This window comes from Oncorhynchus gorbuscha, linkage group LG05, assembly GCF_021184085.1.
Source record: "Oncorhynchus gorbuscha isolate QuinsamMale2020 ecotype Even-year linkage group LG05, OgorEven_v1.0, whole genome shotgun sequence".
Classification (NCBI taxonomy): domain Eukaryota; kingdom Metazoa; phylum Chordata; class Actinopteri; order Salmoniformes; family Salmonidae; genus Oncorhynchus; species Oncorhynchus gorbuscha.
Genome location: NC_060177.1, coordinates 53584544 through 53612180, shown reverse-complemented (window position 1 = coordinate 53612180; position 27637 = coordinate 53584544). Strand labels below are relative to the sequence as shown.

The window sequence follows — 27637 nt, the reverse complement described above, 5'->3', positions numbered from 1 at the left end:
CTCCTGTGGGACTGACGTTAAGAGTAGTCACTGTACCGTTAGTCCCCACACAAACACTTTTAATAAAGCGCCCCTTGTTTAGGTGGGCGGTGAGTTGGATGCGTGAACATGGAAAGCAAAGGACTGAGGTATGCCGCTGTAGCAGTGTGTAATTTTAACTGGGAACACTGCCTGGAGAGCAGAATAATGACGACTAGGCTACACCCGAAATCAGATCACCAGTTTCTTCAAAATAGTTGAAGAAAGAAGTAACTTAAGGTACTAAAATCGGGAGGAAGTCGATCCAAATGTTTTGTCCACAAACTTTTCAGAACTTTTCCTATCGTTAAGAAAGAAAAACTGCGCTGCACAAAAGGTCTATTGATTACAGGACAAGGTAAGCACGAACACGTTTTACCCCATTAAGGGTTCCTATTTTCAACAGAGTATTTTGTGTTGATCTATGTATTTCATATTTTTAGAACTGCATTTGAAGAACACTTTATGAAGGTATATACCATATTGTGCCCATTCTATGTGTGCTATTTCCGTTCTGAAGTTTTTGTGTCTTTTAAAATCGGTTTTGTACACCATCTTCAAACAGCTGAATATACAATATTTCTGGTTATGGAAAAAATATGTCATAGTGGTTTAGATGTTAGACCTACAATGATTCTCTTCACAATGACTGTTTGTTTTGTCACATAAACTGAAATTAGGCGAATTATTGGGATTTTTACAACCAGGAAATGGCAGAGCAATTTCTGCATAGTGCATCTTTAATGGCTTTTTATTTTAATTTTTCTATTCAGATTTGGGTAAAAAGGCCAAAATATACAATTAAATGTTGAAATCGCTCCGCCATTTCCTAGTTGCTAAAATTCTAATAGGTTGCCTAATTTCAGTCATTGTGTAGAGAATCATTGTACAATCTAACCCGCTGTGAAATATATTTCCATAACCAAACATATTTGTATATTCAGCTGTTTAAAGCTGCTGTTCAAAACCGAAAGTAAGAGACACAAAAACGAAACTTCAGAATGGGAAGCATAGAAATTGCACACATAGAACAGATCTACCGCTTCTTATGCTTGCTTTCAACGGGAATGAAAGATCTGCAACTCACATTTCCATGTGAATTTGCTCAGATTGCCCCAAAAGTGACATATTGTAGCTTTAAGACATTGTGTTTATGAACATATCCTCTGCTGTCAGGCATGCATCCACATGAATGTGAAACCTATTGTAGAGTTAGGGGCTGTGGTTGAAACAATAGTGGAACTTTTTTTTGCTAACCCCCATTTTCCCACGACCATATTTGCACCCAGACATTCCCCAGTGGTCTGGATCATATCCATTAAATCCATGAGGAGGATTAAGGAAGTCACACTGTGTCTCTAAGGGGATAGTTATCCTCAGTCTGACCCAGCTGACATGTCATCATAAATCATTACTCCTGCCAATATGTTGGAGGAGTGTGTGAATGTGTGGAGACTGATGAAGGGAGGACAACTCATAGTAGTGTCTGGAATTGAATTAATGGAACGGTACACATTTTGTATTTGACACAGTTCCATTGCATTAATGAGCCTGTCCTCTGATTTAAAGGCCCAGTGCAGTCAAAAACTTGATTTGCCTGTATTTTATATACATTTCCATACTATGAGGTTGGAATTATAATATGAATATGTGCAATTTATAATGATCCCCTTTTAGTGTAAGAGCTGTTTGAAAAGAGTGCCTGAAGGTTCAGCCTGTTTTTGTTGGATGGAGTCTTAACCTTCCATGGTGACATCACCATGTGGTAAATTAGTTAATAGACCAATAATTTCATCTTTATTTAACTAGGCAAGTCAGTTAAGAACAAATTCTTATTTTCAATGACGGCCTGCTCAGGGGCAGAACAACAGATTTTGTACCTTGTCAGCTGGGGGATTTGAACTTGCAACCTTTTGGTTGCTAGTCCAACGCTCTAACCACTAGGCTACCCTGCCGCCCAAAAAGAAGAGAGTTAAACTTCTTTGCCAATAACAGCACACTTTTAGTTTTCCCATCCCCACTCAGACCACTCCCAGACGGTCCTAGCATAATTCTTGCTTGAAGAAGCTGCTAAGAAGCCATTTTTGTTATTTTTTAAAACATTTTAATTCAAAACGATCACCTTAAGGGTACTTCATTGTTACCCAGAAATGCTTTGATATTGAGATAAAAACGGCTGCATTGAACCATTAAATTGAAGCCAGCTTCCACTGGTGTGAACACACAATAGTATTAGCTCCTGGTTCTGGACTCATTCTTTGTTTGAACTCAACAGAGTAGTCTCAAACACTTAGTCATTTGTCACCCCTCTGTTTGGAGAGTTTATCAAAGAAAGCCGCTCTTCATCCTTTCATCTTTTCACCCTCCACAGTAAAGTCTGATAATCCTATTTGTTGGAGTGTACTAGAGGCACTCTCTTTTCCCTGACTGTATTGCAGTCTCTCTATTTGTGTTGCTGCTCTTGGAGGAAGTTTACATGTCAACCCCATGTGCTGTCATAGAGAGTGAGAACATTCTACAGCCAAGGACATGCTACAGTTTATGATGTTTGTAGTTGATACAAAGGATGCACTGTATAACTCACTGTTAAAGGAATGCCTAGACAAGGTGACTACATCCTGGGGAATACAGAATGATGACACAGCATTGCTGTGTGTGTGTGTGTGTGTGTGTGTGTGTGTGTGTGTGTGTGTGTGTGTGTGTGTGTGTGTGTGTGTGTGTGTGTGTGTGTGTGTGTGTGTGTGTGTGTGTGTGTGTGTGTGTGTGTGTGTGTGTGTGTGTGTGTGTGTGTGTGTGTGTGTGCGTGCTTGTCTGTGTGTGCAAGTGCATGCATATGTATCTCTGAAACAAAATGATGTTGCTGGATTTATCATAGTAAAGGCCAGACACAGCCCGCAACTGTATGGTTGATTCTGACAGGAGACCTTAACTTGGGTTTCCAATGATTCCCCAACAGGATACAGCTTGTTTTGTACAAAGCAACACTATATATACAAAAGTATGTGGACACCCCTTCAAATTAGTGGATTCGGCTATTTCAGCCACACCCTTTGCTGACAGGTGTATAAGATCAAGCACACTGCCATGCAATCTCCACAGACAAACATTGGCAGTAGAATGCCCATACCCAGAGCTCAGTGACTTTCAACATGGCACGGTCATAGGATATCACCTTTCCAACAAGTCAGTTCGTAAAATGTTTGTCCTGCTAGAGCTTCCCCGGTCAACGGTGAGTGCTGTTATTGTGAAGTGGAAACGTCTAGGAGCAACAACGGCTCAGCCGCAAAGTGGTAGGCCACACAAGCTCACAGAACGGGATCACCAAGTGCTGAAGCATGTAGCATAAAAATAGTTTGTCCTCGGTTGCAACACACAATACCGAGTTCCAAACTGCCTCTGGAAGCAACGTCAGCACAAGAACTGGTCTTCTGGAGTTTCATGAAATGGGTTTCCATTGGACTCTGGAGCAGTGGAAATGCATTCTCTGGAGTGATAAATCACGCTTCACCATCTGACAGTCTGACGGATAAATCTGCATTTGGTGGATGCCAGGATAAATTTACCTTCCCGAATGCATAGTGCTAACTGTAAAGTTTGGTGGAGGAGGATTAATGGTCTGGAGCTGTTTTTCATGGTTCGGGCTAGGACCCTTAGTTCCTGTGAAGGGAAATCTTAACGCTACAGCATACAACGGCATTTTAGGCGATTCTGTGCTTCCAACATTGTGACAACAGTTTAGGGAAGGCCCTTTCCTGTTTCAACATCACAATGCCCTCGTGCACAAAGCGAGGTCCATACAGAAATGGTTTGTCGAGATCGGTGTGGAAGAACTTGACTGGCCTGCACAAAGCCCTGACCTCAACCCCATCGAACACCTTTGGGATGAATTGGAAAGCCGACTGCAAGCCAGGCCTAATCGCTCCAACATCAGTGCCCAACCTCACTAATGCTCTTGTGGCTGAATGGAAGCATGTCCCCGCAGCATCACCGAATGGAAAGCCTTCCCAGAAGAATGGAGGCTGTAATAGCAGCAAAGGGCGGACCAACTCCAAATTAATGCCCATGATTTTGGAATGAGATGTTCGACGAGCAGGTGTCCACATACCTTTGGTCATGTAGTGTATGTTTATTAACCAAAAGATCAACCAGAACACACATTTTGCCCATAGTGACAAATGGAGCTTCCCATGGAGTGACTGCGGACTAACCTCTACTTACTCTGACACCCTTCTCTTTCATCAGTTTATCAAGCTCTCCTGCCAGTCAACCAGTCTGTATTAATGCTGTTAATAAATACAACACTTTTTGTTTTTCGCTTAAACAGGACCCCTCCCCCCATGCTCCAGCGTCACTTCCAGTTTCCCCGGAAGAAGAACTCAGCACCTCAGCGTGACATAAGGGATGAATGAGGTACGGAGGGATTAAGGGACCATCTAAATAGAACCCAGGACCCCAGGAGAACACACGTGGGATTTGCCTTTTCCATTCGCAGGGGTCATAGATCTTTACCAGCTTTCTGTTTCTGTCATCCCCAAGTAGGAAATGCACCATTTAGCAGTGTAGCCATTCAGAATTTGTCAGGTGGTGGTTGCATGTTTCCCCACTTGAAAAGGCTTCTGGGCCGTGGCCATTAGATACATGTTTTGCAGCACAACATTGTTTTTTTTTCTTACTTGAACCAGGTAGTTCCCTCTCTGTTTTAGTCAGTTTAGCATCGGCAAAAGAAAGGGAGACACAGCGTTACTATAATGTAGTATTGGGTTATGTGTGTACAGTTACTTCAGGAAGTATTCACACCGCTTTATTTTTTCCACATTTTGTTGTTTAACATCTTGTGTAGATCGGCAACGACCAACACTAATATATCTTGATCAGATAAGTATTCAACCCCCTGATGAGACAATACATGGTAGAATCACCTTTGGCAGCGATTACAGCTGGGAGTCTTTTTGGGTACGTTTCTTGAGATATTTGCACACCTAGATTATACAATATTTGCCCATTATGCTTATTTAAATTCTTCAAGCTCTGTCAAGTTGGTTGTTGATCATTGCTAAAACATTTTTAAAACATTTTCATGTCTTGCCATACATTTTCAAAATGATTTAATTCAAAACTAGGCCACTCAGAAATATTGTGGTCTTGGTAAGAAAATCCAGTGTAGATTTGGCCTTTTTAGGTTATTGTCCTGCTGAAAGGTGAATTCGTCTCCCAGTGTCTGTTGGAAAGAAGAGAAAATACTTTGGAGAAAATATTCAGTCATGGGAAAAGTGGATTTGAAGTCATCCTCTGTTGTGCTCTCCGTCTGGTCAGTAAACTGGTTGGAAATTCAGAGGCATCCCACTCTGTTCTCCAACCCCAAATGGAAAAATCTGGGCACCACTACCATGCACTGATCTTGGGCCAGTAATGGTCAGGCAATGCATTGCTCAATATTTACTGATGACGTTCCCAGGCTGCCAGCGGCTGCAAATGGCTGACTGGTGGACATTCTGTGCCATCAACGTGGCCCACAAGATGAGCAGGATGCCAGAGCTCTGCCCACACACATCTGGGTTGCAGTGCACTACATTTGACCAGGGCCCATAGGGTATTACCCCCATAGTGCACTAGAAAGGAAATAGGGTACCATTTCAGCCCTGGCTACTTCAGGATCAAGGCTACATACAGGAGAATCATTTTTAGACATACATTTTCTGTTTCTTGAAATACACAGTCCAATCACCCAAAGGCTCATTCGATTCAAGTAACTGTTTGTCGTGCAATCAGTGATACTTGTTCAGGGTCCTGTTTATTAAGCACAGAAAACAGACTGAAACAGGAACCTTTTTATTCATTTTCTGTGGCAAAAACAAAATCTGCTTGTGTGCCCAAATGAACACGACCCAGGTCATTCACAGTTGAGTGAGACCAAATACAAGGTTTATGATTGGACTGCTAAGTGTCTCTCCCGTGCCTTTGACCTATGACCCAGATGGAGTTATAACCTGTGTATTTTGCTATGGTGTTTTTTAGAACCGCTCCCCTGCCACTCTACTGAGAAGGTGCCGCATCGCCATGACAGAGACGGACACGCCTCCCTCGGCTGCGAACAAGGCTGCCCTGTCCTCGGGCTCAGGGGAGGGAGGAGGAAGTGGCGAGGGACAGCCTGATGCCGATGGTACCTGTCCTGATCTGTCGGCACTGGCCGACCTGTTTGAGAGTGAGGAGGGCTCCCAGTCACCTCAGGACCCGGCTCCGGATGTCGACCGGCCAGGCCAGCTGCAGCCAGGGGACGGCCGACAAAACCTCCGCATGAAGTTCCACGGTGCCTTTAAGAAGGGCATCTCTAACCCCATGGACCTGCTGGAGTCGACCATCTACGAGTCACCCGTGGCGCCCGGCCCCAAGAAAGCCCCCATGGACTCTCTCTTTGACTATGGTACCTACAGGCACACCAACAACAAGAAGCCACGCAGGAAGAAGCTCCCGCGAGGGTGAGGAGGGCCCACTGTTTTGAAGTAGACACGTGACTCATTCGTTAAGGTGGCTTTCAGGAGTCTAGGAGCAGAGGCATACAGAGGCATAGATTGTTGAACAACGTGTGGAGTTAGAAGCAGCATAGTCGATCACTTCTGGGGTGTAAATGTGACCGACTGGGTTCGAACTCGGTTTCTCCTGCATGCCACAAGACTGTGTTAACCCCCTGAGCTTAAAGCCTAGGCATCGGCTTGGAGAGTGAACGCAAGTCTTCCGGTGTCAGGCAAGGTTGTTTATCACACAATTGTGATTCACCTAACTGTCTCTGTTACACAGACCACACCACAGGGTTTGTACTTGGGACCGAAGGTTGTTCGCCATGTTTAACACCTCACCATATAATATAAAGGACAAATTCCCGTAAGAGATGGTCTGGTTTATAGATACACAAAAACTGCCTCTATGATAGTGGCTATATATTTCTACCATATAAGATATTTCCCCTAAAAATGTTGATCAAATTGGCTTGGTTTCTGAGCTGAGAGTTGTATTAATATTCTATTTTACAATACATTGCAGTTTTCGTTATTAATCAAAGGCTTGGCTTGGAAAAAATGGCTCATTGCAAAAATATAGAAACTCCTTCAGCTGCCACTGTTTAGTCACAGAGGTGTGTCCCTCTCATGTGGAACTTCGTAAACAGAAGGGCTAGTCAGAGGGACATTCAGGCATCTAACAGAGAGTGTGTTGTTGTTTCCCTCCTCGCAGCCGTTGAGGTAATATTTAGGCTGGAGCTTGTTCCTGGCTACCTGTTTCACAGTGAGGTCTATTTATTGAGTAGTTCAGTAGTAGAATTTGGACAGCGGTTCACTTTATATGGTTTAACTTTCAACTTTTTTTCTAGGCTAGAACCACTGGTAACGCTTTATATAGTGAACAGGTATGATGAATTGTGATGGAGTTATAATGCATTGTTAGACTTGTCATAAGCATATATGACCCCCATATAATATACTTTTATCATCACATTATGATCCTGACTAAATACCAGCCATTTTGAGTGTATTGAACAGCATATAAGCCTCATAATAAGATATTTAAAAGGCTCATATATGCTTATAACAAGTGATAAAGCATTATTTTACTGTGGGCTTTAAATAAAGTGGTGGCCCAACTGTCATTCTTGACCCCCACTGTTTAGTCCCACCACCTGTAGGCCTATAGACGCCAGAGATCACCATTTAAAAAATTGTCCAGTAAACAGCCGCCATCTTTCATTTCGGATCAGTAATGTAACACTGAGGGATTTTTGTGTCCCCACCAATGATGTCTATAAACACTTAGAGTGTGTGTTATACACTGAGTGTACAAAACATTAGGAACACCTTCCTAATACTGAGGCGCTCCTCCTTTTGCCCTCAGAACAGCCTCAATTCGTCGAGGCATGGACTCTATCAAGAATGGTCCACCGCCCAAAGGACATCCAGCCAACTTGACACAACTGTCAACATGGGCTAGCATCCCTGTGGAATGCTTTCAACACCTTGTACTGTAAAGTCCATGCCCCAATGAATTCTGAGGGCAAAAGGCAGAGCAACTCAATATTAGGAAGATGTGCCTACTGTTTTGTACACTCAGTGAAACTGTTGAGCGTGAAAAACCCAGTTGCAGTTCTTGACACACTCAAACCGGTGCGCCTGGCACCTACTACCATACCCCGTTCAAAGGCACTTAAATATTTTCGCACACATACACATACACAATCCATGGCACACATACACAATCCACGTCTCAATTGTCTCAAGGCTTAAAAATCCTTCTTTAACCTGTCTCCTCCCCTTTATCTATACGTTTGAAGTGGATTTAACAATTGACATCATAGCTTTCACCTATATTCACCTGGTTAGTCTATGTCATGGAAAGACAGGTGTTCCTAATGTACACTCAGTGTATGTGAGTATATGTATGTCAATGGTCCCTGCATAGTAAGACTGAGACGTCCTGCAATGAAAGTCTGGACCCTCCGGGCTTGGACCCACCCAAGGTGTTGAAGGTGTTTAACCGCGTGCTGCTCTTCGATGGCGTGTCACGGGCCGACCCAGAGGCCCTCTCCGGCCTGCTGGAGTACCTACAGGGTCACGAAAAGAGGCTCACCGACGAGGAGTTCAAAGGTGAGACGACCCCATTGGTGGTGTGGTGGGTGGAGCCCTGTGGTGCCAAATATCTCTTGTCTCAGCTTTCACAGCCAAACGTAGAAAGGTCGGAGGAAAAGAGAGAAAGTGTGTGTTTGTTGAATTAGATTTTATTTAACTTGGCAATTCAGTAAAGAACAAACTTTTATTTACAATGACTGCCTAGGAACAGTGGGTTAACTGCCTTGTTCAGGGGCAGAACAACAGATTTTTACCTTGTCAGCTCGGGGATTCGATCTAGCAACCTTTCGGTTACTGGCCCAACGCTCTAACCACTAGGCTACCTGCCGCCCCAAGGGGTGGGGCTTAAGGGGTACGACTAAGATAGCATCAGAACTTTTTCTCAAACATGCCACATCTGGCTTCCTGAGTGGTACAGAGGTCTAAGGCACTGCATCGCAGTGCTAGAGGCGTCACTACAGACTCGGGTTCCATCCCAGGCTGTGTCGCAGCCAGCCGCGACTGGGAGACCTATGAAGCGGCCCACAATTGGCCCAGCGTTGTTAGGGGAGGGTTTGGCCTGCCGGAATGTCCTTGTTCCATCGCGCTCTAGCGAGCCCTTGTGGTGGGTTGGGTGCATGCACGCTGACTTCGGTCGCCAGTTGTACAGTGTTTCCTCCAACACATTGGTGCGGCTGGCTTCAGGGTTAAGCGAGCACTGTGTCAAGAAGCAGTGCGGCTTGGCAGGGTTGTGTTTTTCGGAGGACGCATGGCTCTCGACCTTCGCCACCTCCCGAGTCCGTACAGAAGTTGCAGCGATGGGACAAGACTGTAACTACCAATTGGGTGTCATGAAACAACAAAACATCTGTTACAGTTGCCTTACTAAAGGAGAGGGCTTACTTTTTAGTCCACTTAGCCCTGTTACTAACACCTTCAGTTAATGTGTCATCCTGGAGTTTTGTCATGACTTTATGTATTGATAATAGGTATCGATGTCTAAACAGACCTTTTTCTTAGGGCTTCAACTCTTTGGCATGTCCTGTGACTTGGTTATCTGTCTCTGAATTCTAATTTTTCCACCGTCCTCTCTTCCCTGTTGTTCGTGGCTCCATAGAGCACACTTTCCACGGAGCGACGAGTGTCTGGGTTTTCACTGCTTTCTTGTACTTGATTGATGAATTAAGGTCACTAATTAACAAAACCTGCAAGCACTAGGCCCTCCATTGAATGACTGACACCCCTGCCATAGAGTAATGAGAAGGAAGCTACTGTGATGTCAGAGATTTTGTCCTGTCAAAGGTGGGCTCCAAGGACAGCATCCTGTTGCCAGTGTGTGTGTGTTTGTGTGTGTATGTGCTTTATAACAGAGAGCAGAGAGAAATCACAGCAAACTGTCTCCTTCTGGGAAGAAAATTACTCAAGTGGCTTGACAGACTACATGAAACACTCAGACTAAAAGTAAACAATAGAAGCAGACAACTTACTTGACCACCACATTTAGTTTGGCTGTTGTTTCACCTGGTTTTGAGGCATTTTCATGTTTAGTGAAATGTCTTGCTTGCTTCCCTTTCCTTTCTTATTTGATTACTAACGAGTTATCACCAGTTTTCACTTTTTCAACCAACATAAAAATGTTTTCTGTGTCCCTAACCTCTTTCTCTTCTCTCAACTGGCAACTGTGTTTCAGGTGACTTGTTGGAAGTTCCACTCTAAGCACAGTTCTGTGTATCATAAAGTTCACCTGTACTGCAGTACAGTGAAAAAGCATTTGCTTCAAATTTGGAGGGTCCTGCTCCGTCTGGGGAAAGGGAAAGGGGATACCTAGTCAGTTGTACAACTGAATCAGAGAGGTGCAGGGTATATTTCAGAAATGCATTTCAGTACATCGTTTATTAGGTGATTGCTTATGAACTTGGCACTTGGTGTCGCCGTGGCTGCAAGACCGTTTGTCACATGAACAATGTACCTTGCTGCCTAAGGATATTTTAAAAGTCCTTTTTTTATGTCCAGAACTATGCATGTACATGTCGATTCGGAGTACCCCTCCCCCCATCAATTTGGTTTTATTTTCCCCCAGAACCTTCTACGGGGAAGACATGCCTGCCCAAAGCCCTTCTGAACCTGTACAGTGGTCAGAATGACACCATTCCTATGCTGATGGACATCGCAGAGCAGACAGTCAACCTCCATGAGTTCATCAACACGCCCTTCAGAGACGTCTACTACAGAGGTAAACTCTCTTCACATTTTAGCCCCTAAAAACACCAGGGTCCTGTTCAATAGGTACTTCATTGACTGAAATGCTCACTTTTGGTTTCTGTTGTGAACCTTTATAATGATTAATTGTGTGCCCGAATGAACACGACCCTGTATTAACCAGTCATTTGACTAGGATTGAAGTAGATTATTTCAAACTTGGACTGTGTCAATAATTTGATATTATCACAGATAAAAGTACCTACCTGTAATGTAGTGCCAACTATACACACGTAGCCCAGTACTACTTCCACGAAGGCAGGCTTAATAGAGGCGCACTTACCTACAACGAGTCCTCCACAGCCCCTTCTGCACAAAGAGACCACACATCCTAGTCTCCGGGCCAACACAGGGCTGCTCTATGGGGCTTCTATTTCCAGAGGAAGGCTGGATGATGTGGCTGTTACACCTACACCTACTGTACAGCTTGGAAACCGCAGTGCAGCACACCTATTTCTTCCATTCACTGTCTTAGGTCTAAGCACAATAAACTCCTTGTCTAAAAAACACTTCACTCGTCACACACTATGTCAGCCACTTCAAGATTTGCTGTTAGAATGGGATTTCACACTTTTGCCAGGATATCTCACATTCCGTGTGTCTGAAATGACTCCCTATGTAGTGCACTTTTTTTTCCCATAGGGCTCTGATCAAAGGTAGTGCACTATATAGGGAATAGGATGCCATTTCAGACACAACCATAGTCCACCTCCACACAGTAATGAAGTAGTAGACAGATGGTGATTGCTGAGGAGCCCATGGCAGCCATATGGTCTACTTACTGTTGGTACAGGTCACCTTTAATGAACATACAAGCCAGAAGGAATGTGTTTATGTCTGTATGCCTGTGTGCCATGACTGTTCACAGATTTGACACTGCAGCAGAACCAAGCCACCTTTGTTGAGCATTAAAAAAAACACATTTATTGATGACATACAGGGACTTAGTGAATGTGGTATCGCCTTAGTTTCAACAATACCATTGTTGAAATGTGGATAGGAGAGGAAAGCGGTTGACCTTCGACCCAGTAATTTTTGCGTCTTTGTCCGAGACCTCTAGTCAATGCACCTTTCCGCACTGCTGAAGGTGGCAGTGAGACTCCAAACAATGTAATAAATTGACTGTAGAGTTCAGTCCCTCTCAGGCAAGGCTGGAATAGAGAATATATGAATGATCTAAGAATCCCAATTTAACCACTTGTCCCTTCACCCAATGTGTTGACTGACTGTTGTGTGGTTTGACAGGCCAGACGGCGCTCCACATCGCCATTGAGAGGCGCTGTAAGCAGTACGTGGAGCTGCTGGTGGAGAAAGGGGCAGATGTTCACGCCCAGGCCCGCGGACGCTTCTTCCAACCCAGGGACGAGGGGGGCTACTTCTACTTTGGTAAGACACCATAACGTTAGGATCAGATCTGATCCATTCTTCTGTCTACAGAAACCGCAAGATTCAGATTCGAGATTCAATATTTTCAATATTGTTAAGTCTTCAGTCAGCAGGGGCTTAAAGTGGCAGTACATTAAGTGTAGGAGTATAGTTGAAAACCTAGATTTAAAGTCCCCTGTTTAGGGGACCTGCGAAGTGCTGGTACCGCTTCCGACTAACATTTTTGCATATAAATCATCCCACGAACACAGTAGTATGTTTTTTGTGCCTGTGTGACTTGGGATGGGAAATCAAAAACAATTTGAAGCTGGGATGTCTCGCCTACCATTTCATTCTCTCTTCCAACTGGCCAACTCCTGGCTAAACCCCACGTCAAAGCCACTGAAAAAGTGATTGGAAAAGCTTGGTTATTAGCTAGCTAATGTACCTTTGGATCCCGTGACGCGGTTGGCATCAGTTGCTGGGACCGCTGCTATCTGTCCAGGGATCCTGGCGACCAAGGGTCTGATGATGAGCTGCTTGGTGTAGCAGTTAAACTAGCTGCCACTGTTAGCTGCCGATCAAGCTAGAGGGGTTTCCTTGAGAACTTGAACGCAGCCCACAACGTGGTTTTCCCTTGTGGCTAGGACCGCGGATTATCCTGGTCTTGTGGTTGTCTAGATCCCTATTTTGTTGCTGTTTCCATCTTCCCCGTGACCTGCCCTGCCTAGAATTGCAGGGAGTAACAGCATAGCCTATGTTGCTACCATGACAAAGACCAAATCTAGTGGGAGTACCGTTGAGGACAGTGGTGTCTCTCGATCACAGGTGAAGGATCTTTTAAATGAACAAAAAAGAGTTCTACAAGCAGTTGTTACAACAACAAGAAAATAGCTTCAAGTAGTGTGTATAGTACAATTCTCAGAATTTATTATAGTGCAAGGGGCAGGCAAAAGGTAAGTCAGGGCAGGCAAAGGGCCGTAGTCCAAATCCGAGTCCGGCAGGCAATCGGTAGTTCAAGGATGGTGTCATGACTTTCACTCCTGGGTGAGGATCAAAGAGAGCCCCCCACCCCCCCCCCCCCAGGTTTTATGACATAACGGCCAGTCGTAAATGGTTTCTAACTCTCTCCCTCTGCCTCTCAGTATCCACGAATGGAATGTCTGAGTGGTATAAAGAGATTCTTGCCCAAAGAACTTCAACATCCAAAGGTGGATAATGAAACAATATTCCTAACATAAAGAATGTGGGAAATGGTCGGTGGGGATGAAAAACAATGATGATGTCGTATCATTTGTGATTTTGTGGTATCATTAAAAATGTTATAACGGAAACACTTTAAGAGATTTCACAATGTACAATTTCACAATGTACAGAGTTGTAGTAGTCTAAATGTTGTAAATCTCATATGATTAAATATGAAACTATTTGTGAGAAGATGAAATGTGATTTTATCCTTCTAAATTAGATCATTGTTTTTCATGTAAAGTTTTACCCAGTTAGTAACCACACCCACGTGAGCACAGACATTTTATTTTTATTTTTTATTTCACCTTTATTTAACCAGGTAGGCTAGTTGAGAACAGGTTCTCATTTGCAACTGCGACCTGGCCAAGATAAAGCATAGCAGTGTGAACAGACAACACAGAGTTACACATGGAGTAAACAATTAACAAGTCAATAACACAGAGAAAAAAGGGGAGTCTATATACAATGTGTGCAAAAGGCATGAGGAGGTAGGCGAATAATTACAATATTGCAGATTAACACTGGAGTGATAAATGATCAGATGATCATGTACAGGTAGAGATATTGGTGTGCAAAAGAGCAGAAAAGTAAATAAATAAAAACTGTGGGGATGAGGTAGGTGAAAATGGGTGTGCTATTTACCAATAGATTATGTACAGCTGCAGCGATCGGTTAGCTGCTCAGCTAGCTGATGTTTGAAGTTGGCGAGGGAGATAAAAGTCTCCAACTTCAGCGATTTTTGCAATTCGTTCCAGTCACAGGCAGCAGAGTACTGGAACGAAAGGCGGCCGACTGAGGTGTTGGCTTTAGGGATGACCAATGAGATACACCTGCTGGAGCGCGTGCTATGGATGGGTGTTGCCATCGTGACCAGTGAGCTGAGATAAGGAGGAGCTTTGCCTAGCATGGCCTTGTAGATGACCTGAAGCCAGTGGGTTTGGCGACGAATATGTAGCGAGGGCCAGCCGACTAGAGCATACAAGTCGCAGTGGTGGGTAGTATAAGGTGCTTTAGTGACAAAACGGATGGCACTGTGATAAACTGCATCCAGTTTGCTGAGTAGAGTGTTGGAAGCAATTTTGTAGATGACGTCGCCGAAGTCGAGGATCGGTAGGGTAAGCTTGGCAGCGTGAGTGAAGGAGGCTTTGTTGCGGAATAGAAAGCCGATTCTTGATTTGATTTTTGATTGGAGATGTTTGATATGGGTCTGGAAGGAGAGTTTGCAGTCTAGCCAGACACCTAGGTACTTATAGGTGTCCACATATTCAAGGTCGGAACCATCCAGTGTGGTGATGCTAGTCGGGCATGCGGGTGCAGGCAGCGATCGGTTGAAAAGCATGCATTTGGTTTTACTAGCGTTTAAGAGCAGTTGGAGGCCACGGAAGGAGTGTTGTATGGCATTGAAGCTCGATTGGAGGTTAGATAGCACAGTGTCCAATGACGGGCATTATGCCAAAAGGATGGAACGCCCCTTATTCCAGAGTGCTTATAAAACGACTCCTAACTAAATTGACATTAGACCAGAAAACGTGGAGTGGTGGCTACATATGGAAATGGTTGCAATTTAAATACAGACCAGGGACGGCAGGTTGCCTAGTGGTTAGAGCGTAGGGCCAGTAACCGAAAGGTTGCTGGAACAAATCCCAGAGCTGACAAGGTAAAAATCTGTCGAACTGCATTAACAAGGTGACTGTTCCCTGGGAAATGAAGACATGGATGTCGATTATGGCAGCCCGCCACACCTCCCTGATTCAGAGGGGTTGGGTTAAATGCAGAAGACACATTTCAGTTGTACAACTGTACGGACGGTAAGCAAGATGTCACAAATGGTTTAAAACTACTAGACCAGAAAGTGTAGAGCTATGGTTCGATGGTACAATGGTTAGACTTTACCAGACCAGAAAAGGGTAACTCAATGAAGACTAGACATGCAGCTCTGCATGTAATGTAGTCTAGGAAACTCAACCAGAGATGAGAAAAGAACATTTCCTTATCAGAACGTGTTGTATCCAGTCTAACGAACACTTCCAGCAAAGAAAGCTACTACTAAGGGCATGGTGACCTCTGGTGGACAACCAGAGACTTTCTTTCAAACTATTCGTCACATACTGATTGGGTGATTTCAACAGAGAGAGACGACAAAGACATACAAGCATAAATATGTACATTGCGTTTCTAAATCCGAATGAGCGGTTGTTTAGGTGCTAAATACCCATATTTATGATGAGCGTATTATTCAACTGTATGTACGATAGTTGAATTCCTTTGACTCTCCTTCTCCTTCGCTCTTTCCAAGCCTTTATATCGGGTTAGTCTACCAGGGACCTTTCATTGCATTGTTAGTAATCAACGTAATCGATCCTGTGTGTTTGTTAATGTAATTCTGTGTGATTATTTAGTTAGTAAGTAAATAATTCGGCCAATTTGTGTATCGCTGATTTAACGGATTATGCGACGTTCAGAATGAGACTGATATGAGGTAATAATAATGAATGGATGGCTAAGATGATAACGATATACTCTGATATTCTTGAGTTACTTCTGGAAAACGGTAACTCATTAAACAAACTTTTTCCGTGGTGCCTCAAGATTGCGTGTGAGTTAATTGTTACAAGATGAATGTAATCATCGTAATAATTAAACATAGTTCATTCATTTGATAAGATATCGTCATCGCATTAATGGTACCAACATCACGACACAGGCAAAGAGTCGTATTCCAAATCAGAGTCAAGCAGGTACAGGACGGCAGGCAGGATCAGGGTCAGGACAGGCAGAAAGGTCAGGGGAAGAGTAGGGAAAACAAAAACTAGAGCACAGGAAACACGGCAACATGCTGGTGGAACATGACGGGACAAGACGAACTGGCAACAGACAATCAGAAACGCAGGTATAAAAGCACAGGGGATAATGGGAAAAATGGGAGACACCTGGAGAGGGATGGAGACGAGCACAAGACAGGTGAAACAGATCAGGGTGTGACATCCTGAGGTTCAAGGACAAGGTAGCGGTTCTGGAAAAAGCCAAGAACTTGAGGAGAACGTATATCTATTTTACAGTGATCTAAAGCCTATGATTTTGGGGTGTTGCTATTGGCCAACAACTGCTAACAGTCAGTATCTAAATAATATGTATGAAATTCTAGATAGGGTTTATGATGTTAACAGAGAGGTCTACTTTCTTGGGGACCTGAATATTGACTGGTTTTCATCAAGTTCTCCGCTCGAGGAAGTTTCTCACTTTAATGCCTGTAATCTGGTTCCGGTTATTAATCAACCTACCAAGTGTGTTTACTATCACTACAGGAACAAGATCATTCAGGTTTTGATCACATTTTTACTAATACTGTACAACTCTGAACTAAAGCATCCAGACGCTGCACTTGAGGAATTTATGAAATGTATTTTTCTAATTGATGATAAACATGTACCTGTTAACTGACTGGCAGCTTCAAACTGACTAGCACCTTCATTAAATAGTACCCGCAAAACACCAGTCTCAATGTCAACAGTGAAGAGGGGACTACGGGATGCTGGCCTTCTAGGTAGTGTTCCTCTATCCAGTGTCTGTGTTCTTTTGCCCGTCTTAATCTTTTCTTTTTTTTGGCCAGTCTGAGATATGCATTTTTCTTTGCGACTCTGCCTAGAAGGCCAGCATCCCGGAGTCGCCTCTTCACTGGTGTTTTGTGGGTATTATTTAATGAAGCTGCCAGTTGAGGACTTGTGAGTCGTCTGTTTCTCAAACTAGACACTCTAATGTACTTGTCCTCTTGCTTAGTTGTGCACCGGGGCCTCCCACTCCCATTTCTGTTCTGGTTAGTGCCAGTTTGCGCTGTTCTGTGAAGGGAGAAGTACACAGCTTTGTATGAGATCTTCAGTTTCTTGGCAATTTCTCGCCTGGAATAGCCTTCATTACTCAGAACAAGAATAGCCTGACGAGTTTCAGAAGAAAGGTCTTTGTTTCTGGCCATTTTGAGCATGTAATTGAACCCACAAATGCTGATGCTCAGATACTCAACTAGTCTAAAGAAGGCCAGTTTTTTATTGCTTCTTTAATCAGTACAACAGTTTTCAGCTGTGCTAACATAATCGCAAAAGGGTTTTCTAATGATCAATTAGCCTTTTAAAATGCTAAACTTGGATTAGCTAATACAACGTGCCATTGGAACACAGGAGTGATTGTTGCTGATAATGGGTACGCCTAGATATTCCCTAAAAAATCAGCTGTTTCCAGCTACAGTAGTCATTTACAACATTAACAATGTCTACACTGTATTTCTGATCAATTTGATGATATTTTAATGGACAAAATGTGCTTTTCTTTCAAAAACAAGGACATTTGTAAATGACCCCAACCTTTTGAACGGTAGTGAATATTTCATTGCTTTTCAACCTCTGCCATATCGTGGATTCAGAGCAATCTGTCTAAGATAACTCAGAGGGTTTCTTTAATGGGATCTTGTCTAATGTCAAACACCACCGGGAAGCTCTCGAGGCCCTCTACTTTTTTCTATTTTTTTTACCAATGACATGCCACTGGCATTAAACAATCCAGTGTGTCCATGTATGCTGATGATTCAACCACATACGTGTTAGAAACCACAGCTAATGAAGTCACTGAAACCCTTAACAAGGAGTTGTCGTCAGTTTTGGAATGGATGGCTTGTAATAAACTGGTCCTGAACCTCTCTAAAACTAAGAGCATTGTATTTGTTACAAATAATTCCCTAAACTCTAGACCTCAACTGAATCCTGTAATGATTGGTGTGGCTGTTGACAAGTTGAGGAGACTATATTACTTGCTGTTACCTTCGATTGTAAACTGTCATGGTCAAAATGGTTGTAAAGGGTGGCTATTTGCAGAATCTCATATATATTTAGATTTGTTTAACACTTTTTTGGTACTTTTTTTTTTACTACATGATTCGATATATGTTATTTCATAGTTTTTAATGTCATCACTATTATTCTACAATTTAGAAAATAGTAAAAATGAAGAAAACCCTTGAATGAGTAGGTGTTCTAAAACTTTTGACCGGTAGTGTATTTTACAGTTATAAGGTGAAATCTTAGTTAGTGATTTTATAATTTGATGATACTATATTTAGAAAGCATAAAATCATTTCAAGCCTTATTCAAACAGTTTTGTTGAATAGGAAATACGTCATATGAAATATTTCATGTTTTCATATTTGTATCATATTTGCACTGTTTACTTGAGCTTGTGTCCTCAAAAGTGACTACACCTCAGCAATTTCTACCTTTTTATTACCAGAAAGGTGAGGTTTTAGCCTTTCTTGGAGTATGCAGCGTTGCTAGTTATTGTTTACGGTCCTCTCATGATAAATAACTACTTTCGGGGATCACGTAGTTTACATTTTAGATTACATGTAGTTACATTTAAGAGTTAAGCACATGATGAGACTTCATACATGTTCGATTTATGGTAACATTCATGCCCTAGCATTGTATTATTGAACTTTGGCAGTATTTTGATACTGTTAAAGTCATATTCTATTCCTCTTGGTTTTTTAATGACACGTCTGTAGTTTTCCATGACAGGCGCCTGGTTTCCCGAAACTGTGAGGTCATGTCAGTGTGTCTAAAAGCAGTGCACTTGAAAAGTGGTTTTCTAGCTACCTCAGTGTGCCTTTTATTTGACATGCCCAGAGGTTTGGGCTACAGAGACTGCATCGCTGCGCAGTTGGATAACTTGGATTACTATTACACTACTAAGGTAGTGTTAAGCATCTTTTGGAAAATGCTCTCAGTTGCCATGGTAAGCAACGGTGGGAAAATGACCCAATTGTGCTACTTGAATAAAAGTATAGATACCTTTTTAATTGAAAGTTACTCAAGTAAAAGTTAGTACTACCACTAATACTACTTGAGTACAAGTCTAAAAGTATTTGGTTCTAAATATACTTAAGTATCAAAAGTAAATGTAATTGCTAAAATATACTTCAGTATCAAAAGTAAAAGTACATGCAAATGTATAAAACAAATAGTAAAGTACAGATTCCCCCAAAAATGACTTAAGTAGTACTTTATAGTATTTTTTTTACTTAAGTACCTTACACCACTGATGGTAAAATTAGGTGACATTAGAGCTCACCCTTCCCTTTTTACATGGCAGGTTTGGGCAGGGAAAACACAGTCAGAACAGTTCGCCAGGCTTATGATAAACTCATATAACCACCCAAAACTAGTCTGATGTCACATCATCAGAAATGTCATTATTAGTAGTAGGCTTCTCCAAAAAAGAAAAGAAAAACAATTATGTCACAAGTTCAACAAGTATTTCCAAACAGTTTAATGAAAGGTGTCTGTGTCTTGCTACAGAAAAAAGCCCAACATACATACTTCCATTCAAATGGACGGGCTGCCTCTGTTTTGCTGACCTCACCGAGGTTGCTGGTCCATTGACTTAGAGCCTCCAAATGACACGTGCCACTCCATATTGCCCTCTGCTAATTGGAGAGTATCCCTGCAACTCTCATCCCTGAACCCAACATCCCACTACAGGTGTAGGATCTTAATTGATCACCCTGTTGCAGGACAACTTTCCTGCAATGCAGGAAATGTAAAACTTGTAGTGTATTTGAGGTTTAAAAATGTCCACTTTGAAATTTCAGACTTGATTTTCCCTCTACGAAAAATGTATCAACCCGTACAAAAATTGCCATTAATTATAATCCACATAACAATCCACATTTTCTGTTGTTGCAGGATTATTTTCCTGTTGTAGCAAACTGGCACAAATGAAGATCCTCCGGAGTAGACGGAGTAGACGAGCCTACATCGCATTCACCTCAACAGCCCTTCCAGCCTCAAGTTCAACAAACTAATACCCTTTCCACACTTTCCTGTTGACCCGAACTAGACTGTGCTGACTGATATTTCATTTCGACATGGTCTTTTCTGGCACTGTGTTTGCAACTATGGTGAATGCTTTACCAGGCCAGTGCAGAAACCTACAGCTCTGCTCAGGAAAATGTAAAAGGGATATAAAGGAGATACATGCAAAAGACAGGAGATTTGAGTAGGCAATTATTTCCCCCCGAGAAACTCGCTACTGCCATTGTTATTGTATTGATGCGTTTACGTTCCATCACACGAGGGATTATATCCAGTGGCACTAAGTGCGACTATCATTCCCAAATCATTCCTAACTCCTGGCGTGTCTGTGGCACAGTGCAAGTCATTCACTATGGAGCTTTGCACTAAGGGAACCAGGAAGCCTGGCAGAGAGGCGACGGCTAATGTGATTTGGCGCTTACTCCAACACTCCGCAAGCACCCGTGCAAATCCATGAAGAACAGCATTTCCCATGCGAGGTGACAGGGTAATCTGTTACCCGTGGCAACGGCTCGTTTTCAGTAGCTGCTTTTGGCACACTGGTTTCAATGCACAGGCCCCTCCCTCAGACTAGTAGTACTAATTGTGCCCTTTTCGTTGCAAGGTTTCTAAATCCAATTTTTGATCCACTTATAGGTAGGCTTAGCCTGATGACTCACACTAAATTCTTCCGCCCGCTCCGTTGTTCGCTACATATTTTTATCTGCCACGTCCATAGGCCCGGTGTAGCGTTTGGCCTGAGTAAGGAGTCTGGGTAGCCAGGCAAAGAGCCTTCAAAGACATGTTGAAAGTGGTGTGCTGTTCCATATGAATTTACATCACTTCCCAGAGTGGAAAGAGACTGCCTGAATGCCAGTTGGGCAGGGTTTGCACTTTTGGGTCTTTTTTCTATTGCTTCCGTTGTAAAAAGGGCATCCCCTTGATTGATGTGCTTGTTGCTGTGTGTATCTGACTGTATCTCTTTGGCCAGGCGAGCTGCCTCTGTCGCTGGCAGCGTGCACCAACCAGCCGAACATGGTGCACTACTTGACCGAGAACGCCCATAAGAAGGCTGACCTTCGACGGCAGGACTCGCGTGGCAACACAGTGCTACACGGCCTGGTGCACATCGCCGACAACACCCGGGACAACACCCGTTTCCTCACCAAGATGTACGACCTGCTGCTGACCAAGTGTGCCAAACTCTACCCAGAATGCAGCCTGGAGGACATTCTCAACAACGACGGCATGTCGCCCCTTATGATGGCAGCGAAGCTGGGAAAAATTGGGGTGAGAACGAACTCGTATGTCACGTGTATGAGGAGTCATACTCTTAACGGGATAGTTTGTATAACCCATGGAAATGATATCGTGTGGTGCCTTGTTGGATTCGGTATGGTATCATTGACAGAAGACACAATCGCAGTAAAACGGACACTAAAGGTCAGCTTTTGTTGTTATTATTTCTCCCAGGTTTTCCAGCACATCATTCGCAGGGAGATCAAGGACGAGGAAGCGCGTCACCTCTCACGGAAGTTCAAGGACTGGGCGTACGGCCCCGTGTACTCCTCCCTGTACGACCTCTCCTCGCTGGACACCTGTGGAGAGGAGGTGTCCGTGCTGGAGATCCTGGTCTACAACAGCCGCATCGAGGTGCGTGAAAGCCTGCTTCGATAAAGCCTGCTTCGATAAAGCCTGCTTCGATAAAGCCTGCTTCGATAAAGCCTGCTTCGATAAAGCATGCTTCGATAAAGCCTGCTTCGATAAAGCCTGCTTGATAAAGCCTTGACTCTAAAGCTCTGGGAGCGAACGCAAGTCTACAGTGTCTTTTGTTGTGTGGGATTATGGGGTGGGACGGGGCAGACAGAGGCCAAGTGTGGATTTTTGCCTTTTTGTCTGTAATAGATTGGTTTACCTGAGATAAAGGGAGAGCCAGCATGGTAGGAAAGATGGAGTATGATTTCTCATTAACACCATACGCTCCTTCCTATCATTATTGTGAGTTCTCCTGCACTGTCCGCAGAATCGCCATGAGATGCTGGCTGTGGAGCCCATCAACGAGCTGTTGAGGGCCAAGTGGCAGAAGTTTGCTGCTGTCACCTTTTACATCAGCGTTGTCTCCTACCTGGTGACCATGATCATCTTCACCCTGGTGGCCTACTACCGCCCATCCCAGGGAACGGTACGTACATGACCAACAACTCAAATACAAATGCAACAAATATATGCACTTATTCAATGTCGGTTTGGATGAAAGTGTTTGCCAAAGGGCATTATTATTATTATTATGTGTATTGTGCAAACAGTATGGGTGCCATGATCAGCAAAGCTTTAACTCTGTTTGTCCCTGCCCAGCCTCCGTACCCTTACACCACCTCCACAGACTATCTGCGTCTGGGAGGGGAGGTTATCACCTTGGGCTCCGGAGTCTTCTTCTTTCTCACCAACGTAAGTCTGCAGCCTGCAGCCACCACACCTTCTCTCCGGTTGAACCATCCAATCAGAGTTACAGCTTTGAATGTTGACTCTACAATTAACAACTTGTTTTTGAAGAGGTCTCAAGATGTGTACACAAACACACACTTTCACTATGAGAGATCTTCGACCTCCCCTGTAAATTGATCTCTCTCTCTCTCTCTCTCTCTCTCTCTCTCTCTCAAAATCTCAATCTCTCTCTCAAAATCTCAATCTCTCTCTCTCAATATCTCAAAATCTCTCTCAATATCTCTCTCTCTCTCAAAATCTCAAAATCTCTCTCAAAATCTCAAAATCTCTCTCAAAATCTCAAAATCTCTCTCAAAATCTCAAAATCTCTCTCAAAATCTCTCTCTCAAAATCTCTCTCAATCTCAAAATCTCTCTCTCTCAAAATCTCTCTCTCTCTATCTCAAAATCTCTCTCTCTCAAAATCTCAAAATCTCTCTCAAAATCTCTCTCAAAATCTCAATCTCTCTCTCTCTCTCAAAATCTCTCTCTCTCTCAAAATCTCTCTCTCTCTCAAAATCTCTCTCTCTCAAAATCTGAAAATCTCTCTCTCAAAATCTCAAAATCTCTCTCTCAAAATCTCTCTCTCTCTCTCTCAAAATCTCTCTCTCTCAAAATCTCTCTCTCAAAATCTCTCAATCTCAAAATCTCTCAATCTCAAAATCTCTCTCTCTCAAAATCTCTCTCTCTCTATCTCAAAATCTCTCTCTCTCTCAAAATCTCTCTCTCTCTCAAAATCTCTCTCTCTCAAAATCTCTCTCTCTCAAAATCTCTCTCTCTCAAAATCTCTCTCTCAAAATCTCTCTCTCTCTCTCTCTCTCTCTCTCAAAATCTCAATCTCTCTCTCAAAATCTCAAAATCTCTCTCAAATCTCAAAATCTCTCTCAAAATCTCTCTCTCTCTCAAAATCTCAAAATCTCTCTCTCAAAATCTCTCTCAAAATCTCTCTCTCTCTCAAAATCTCTCTCTTTCTATCTCTCTCTCAAAATCTCTCTATCTCAATATCTCAAAATCTCAAAATCTCTCTCTCAAAATCTCAACATTCTCTCAAAAATCTCTCTCAAAATCTCTCTATCTCAATATCTCAAAATCTCAAAATCTCTCTCTCAAAATCTCAATCTCTCTCTCTCTCTCAAAATCTCTCTCAAAATCTCAAAATTTCTCTCTCAAAATCTCTCTCTCTCTCTCTCAAAATCTCTCTCTCTCTCAAAATCTCAATCTCTCTCCCAAAATCTCTCTCAAAATCTCAAAATCTCTCTCTCAAAATCTCTCAATCTCAAAATCTCTCTCTCTCAATCTCTCAAAATCTCTCTCTCTCTCTCTCTCAAAATCTCTCTCTCTCTCTCAAAATCTCAATCTCTCTCTCAAAATCTCAATCTCTCTCAAAATCTCAAAATCTCTCTCTCAAAATCTCTCAATCTCAAAATCTCTCTCTCAATCTCTCAAAATCTCAAAATCTCTCTCTCTCTCTCAAAATCTCTCTCTCTCTCTCTCTCTCTCTCTCTCTCTCTCTCTCTCTCTCTCTCTCTCTCTCTCTCTCTCTCAAAATCTATCTCTCCCTGTCCCTCTTTGTAGATTAAGGACCTCTTCCTGAAGAAATGCCCCGGGGTGAACTCCCTATTTGTCGACGGCTCCTTTCAACTGCTCTAGTAAGACTCCAGCTCCCCCTCCTTAACCTTCAACTCCTTTGTAACACCCTCTGACTTGTACCCGAAGGCTAATTTATCATCCTCTCTTAATTGAGTCTTCGGTTTAATTCCACATTAAAGCCCCCCTTTCCCTGGCACGTTTTCTAGTTTACATCTTCTTTCATTAAACTCACGATCCCAACAAAGAGCGGAGGATGCTGAGCGCCGCTCCGAAGGGTTTTTGTTTGCATCATTAGTGCTGCATCTACGAGAGCCAACGTGGTGTCCGTTAAATCCCAAATGGCATTCCTGTGTACTGGGAAGGTTCTTTGTGTCTAACACGTAGGAAAGGATAAGGATTATTGCCGTTTCCTTGAATCTGAACACAAGGCCCATGAGGGTACACTGTTGCCAAACATTTTGAATGGGAAAATGAAAACGGGTTCCTTACTGGACAAGTCTCCTGTATCTCTAGCTTCATCTACTCTTTGCTGGTGATAGTGACTGCGGCCCTCTACCTGTCGGGTATCGAGGCCTATGTGTCTGTGATGGTGTTTGCGCTGGTCCTGGGCTGGATGAACACTTTATACTTCACTAGAGGCCTGAAGCTCACCGGCACCTACAGCATCATGATACAGAAGGTATCGACTCATTCACTCTCTCATCCATCACATTGAATTTGAAATCCAAATGGACTAATTGGACACTGGACACCTGATCACAATTTATCCTTCTTCCTTGGCTCTCAGATTCTCTTCAAAGACCTGTTCCGGTTTCTGCTGGTCTACGTGCTCTTCATGATTGGATACTCGTCAGGTACAGTGTCCCCTACTGCACACTTCTTCTCAGCAGTCTGTCGGCCAGTTGAAACAGAGGAGAAAGCTACCTTATCATCTCCTCCTGTTTCCCATGTCACCCCAGCTCTGGTGTCCCTCCTGGCGGTGTGCCCCGGGCCTGATGAGGTGTGTCCGGAGGAAGGCGGCTGCCCCACCTACCCCCAGTGCCGGGACACGGACACTTTCAGCAACTTCCTGCTGGACCTGTTCAAGCTGACCATCGGAATGGGTGATCTGGACATGGTCAGCAGCGCCCAGTACCCAGCTGTCTTCCTCATCCTGCTGGTCACCTACATCATCCTCACCTTCGTGCTGCTGCTCAACATGTTGATCGCTCTGATGGGAGAGACAGTGAGCCAGGTGTCCAAGGAGAGCAAGAAGATCTGGAAGCTGCAGGTGAGTGAGGAGAACAGCTGATGGACATCTAGGTTCCCTATGCAGTAAACACTACTCATTAAAGCACAACGCAGCAAATGTCACGGAAAACAAAAATAAACATTTATTATTGGAAGTCCCTCCTGTTTCAGTCATTTTTCTTACGTTTGGTGCCTAGTAAATATGACCCTGGGAACCCCTGGTGATGGCCTTGTGCACAGTGCATCCTCTAGTTCACGGTCACATTAGTATGGTATGAAAAACATTACTGCATGTTGGTTGACGTTATGCTTCAACAACAGTGGGCTACGACAATCCTGGACATCGAGCGCTCCTTCCCTGTGTGTCTGCGGAAGTCCTTCCGGTCCGGGGAGATGGTGACAGTGGGGAAGAACTGGGACGGTACCCCTGACCGCCGCTGGTGCTTCAGGTACACATGCTAATTTCCCTGAACTCTCACCCCTCTCTGCGTCAGAGAAACGTGTCTGATTGGTAAGTCAAAGGCAAACATCTTCTGTGGTCATTTCAGGGTGGACGAGGTCAACTGGTGCCACTGGAATCAGAACCTGGCCATAATCAACGAAGACCCGGGCAAGAACATAACAGAGACCCAGCAATGCCCTGGTACAGTGCATCAAACCGTCCGTGGCCTGAGGAGAGGTGAGACTCTTTGACTGCGTTCTCTAAACAAAATGCGCTGATGCATACGTACAGTTCACCAAGGCAAATACACCGCGTATAAGGGCAAGCCAAATCACATCAGCCAACATTTTACTTTCTTTCTCCAACCCATGTAGATCGCTGGTCCACGGTGGTGCCACGGGTTGTGGAGCAGAATAAAGGGCCACGACCACGAGACCTGGTACTGGAGATGGAGCCACTGACCCCCAGACACTGACCCTGTGCAGAGGGCTAGAGCCCAGCTCTGGGGGCCTCCATGAGCCCGGGTCCTTAAGAACACCCTGCAGATCGGAGGTACTCAGACTGACAAAGAAGAGTTGGGCCACAAAGTTTGCCACTTTGCACAAAACTCTGTCGGCATGAGATTAGAACCAAAGATCTGTACAAAGTGTTAACAGACAATAGAAAGGATTTAGAAAATATAGGAATGTAGTGTTTGGTCAAAGGAAACCATCCATTTGTTTATCAAATGCTTTTTATATTCAACTAGTTGTGAATGGTGGTCATACCTCCTGATTATAAGTATCCACTACCTTGGTGGTTTTAACCCGGGAGGAAGGACCCTCGGGAAGCTGTTACCTGACAGAATGCCCCGGCTTCAACTTTCAACATATCCAAATGTGTGTTTTCAAGAGTCGACCATAGATGAGACGTATGTCGATGTGATCTATTGGGAGACTGCTGATGAACGCATATTGTACCTCCTGTATTTAGGAAAACTTGCTCAGGGAGTTCAAGAAGGGCAAAATATTTATTATATTCTTACGCGTATCCTTGTTGTTTTTAGCATCTGGATAAAGAACTGGGAGGAAGTGATTAAAGTTCAAACAAACCATTTTGGGATGGGATGTTCAAGCACAATATGTACTGTATGTATGTAGCTATATACTAAATGACAAAAAACTAAAGCTAGCTTTATATGGCCCACCGTTTTTCATTTCCATCAGTATGTCCTGTTGATAGTCTGACACACAGGGTCCTAATTTTATTATTCATGCTTGGATAGGATTGCTTTGATCATAACAAACAAACACTGAATTGATTTGTTGAGAGGAAGATATATTCTCCCTAACAGTATTTATGTGGATTTTTTAAGCTTTGGGTGTTATACCAACATGAAAATAGGCCTTTAATTAAAACCGAAACATTTGCTACTGATCCAACATCACCCAGAGAATGGTTTTGAAGATGTAAGCTGTTTTTCCATCATGTTTTGTTGAGGCCTTTTAAATCATAATGGACATTAGCTTCCTATGTGTTTCAAAATGTTTTTATTTTATTTGATACAATTCCTAATAAATTTTGCGACAACGTTAA

The 27637-nt window shown here is 43.3% G+C and overlaps 1 protein-coding gene across 3 annotated transcripts; it reads left to right on the top strand.

The window, feature by feature from the left end:
• The first annotated feature begins 95 nt into the window (after positions 1–95).
• trpv4 (transient receptor potential cation channel, subfamily V, member 4) lies at positions 96–27637 on the top strand. Of its 3 annotated transcripts, XM_046350144.1 has the most exons (17): positions 96–376; positions 4343–4428; positions 6034–6494; positions 8464–8648; positions 10690–10842; positions 12114–12254; positions 21309–21607; positions 21791–21970; positions 22341–22499; positions 22673–22765; positions 24376–24449; positions 24904–25069; positions 25178–25244; positions 25350–25660; positions 25942–26069; positions 26169–26299; positions 26437–27637. In XM_046350144.1, exons 2-17 carry the CDS (start codon positions 4420–4422, stop codon positions 26535–26537), a joined length of 2658 nt encoding a protein of 885 aa, XP_046206100.1. In that variant the 5' UTR covers positions 96–376; positions 4343–4419; the 3' UTR covers positions 26538–27637. The 3 variants fall into 3 exon arrangements, with proteins under 3 accessions (XP_046206100.1, XP_046206098.1, XP_046206099.1); XM_046350142.1 differs by having other exon boundaries at positions 25178–25660; XM_046350143.1 differs by lacking the exon at positions 4343–4428 and having other exon boundaries at positions 25178–25660.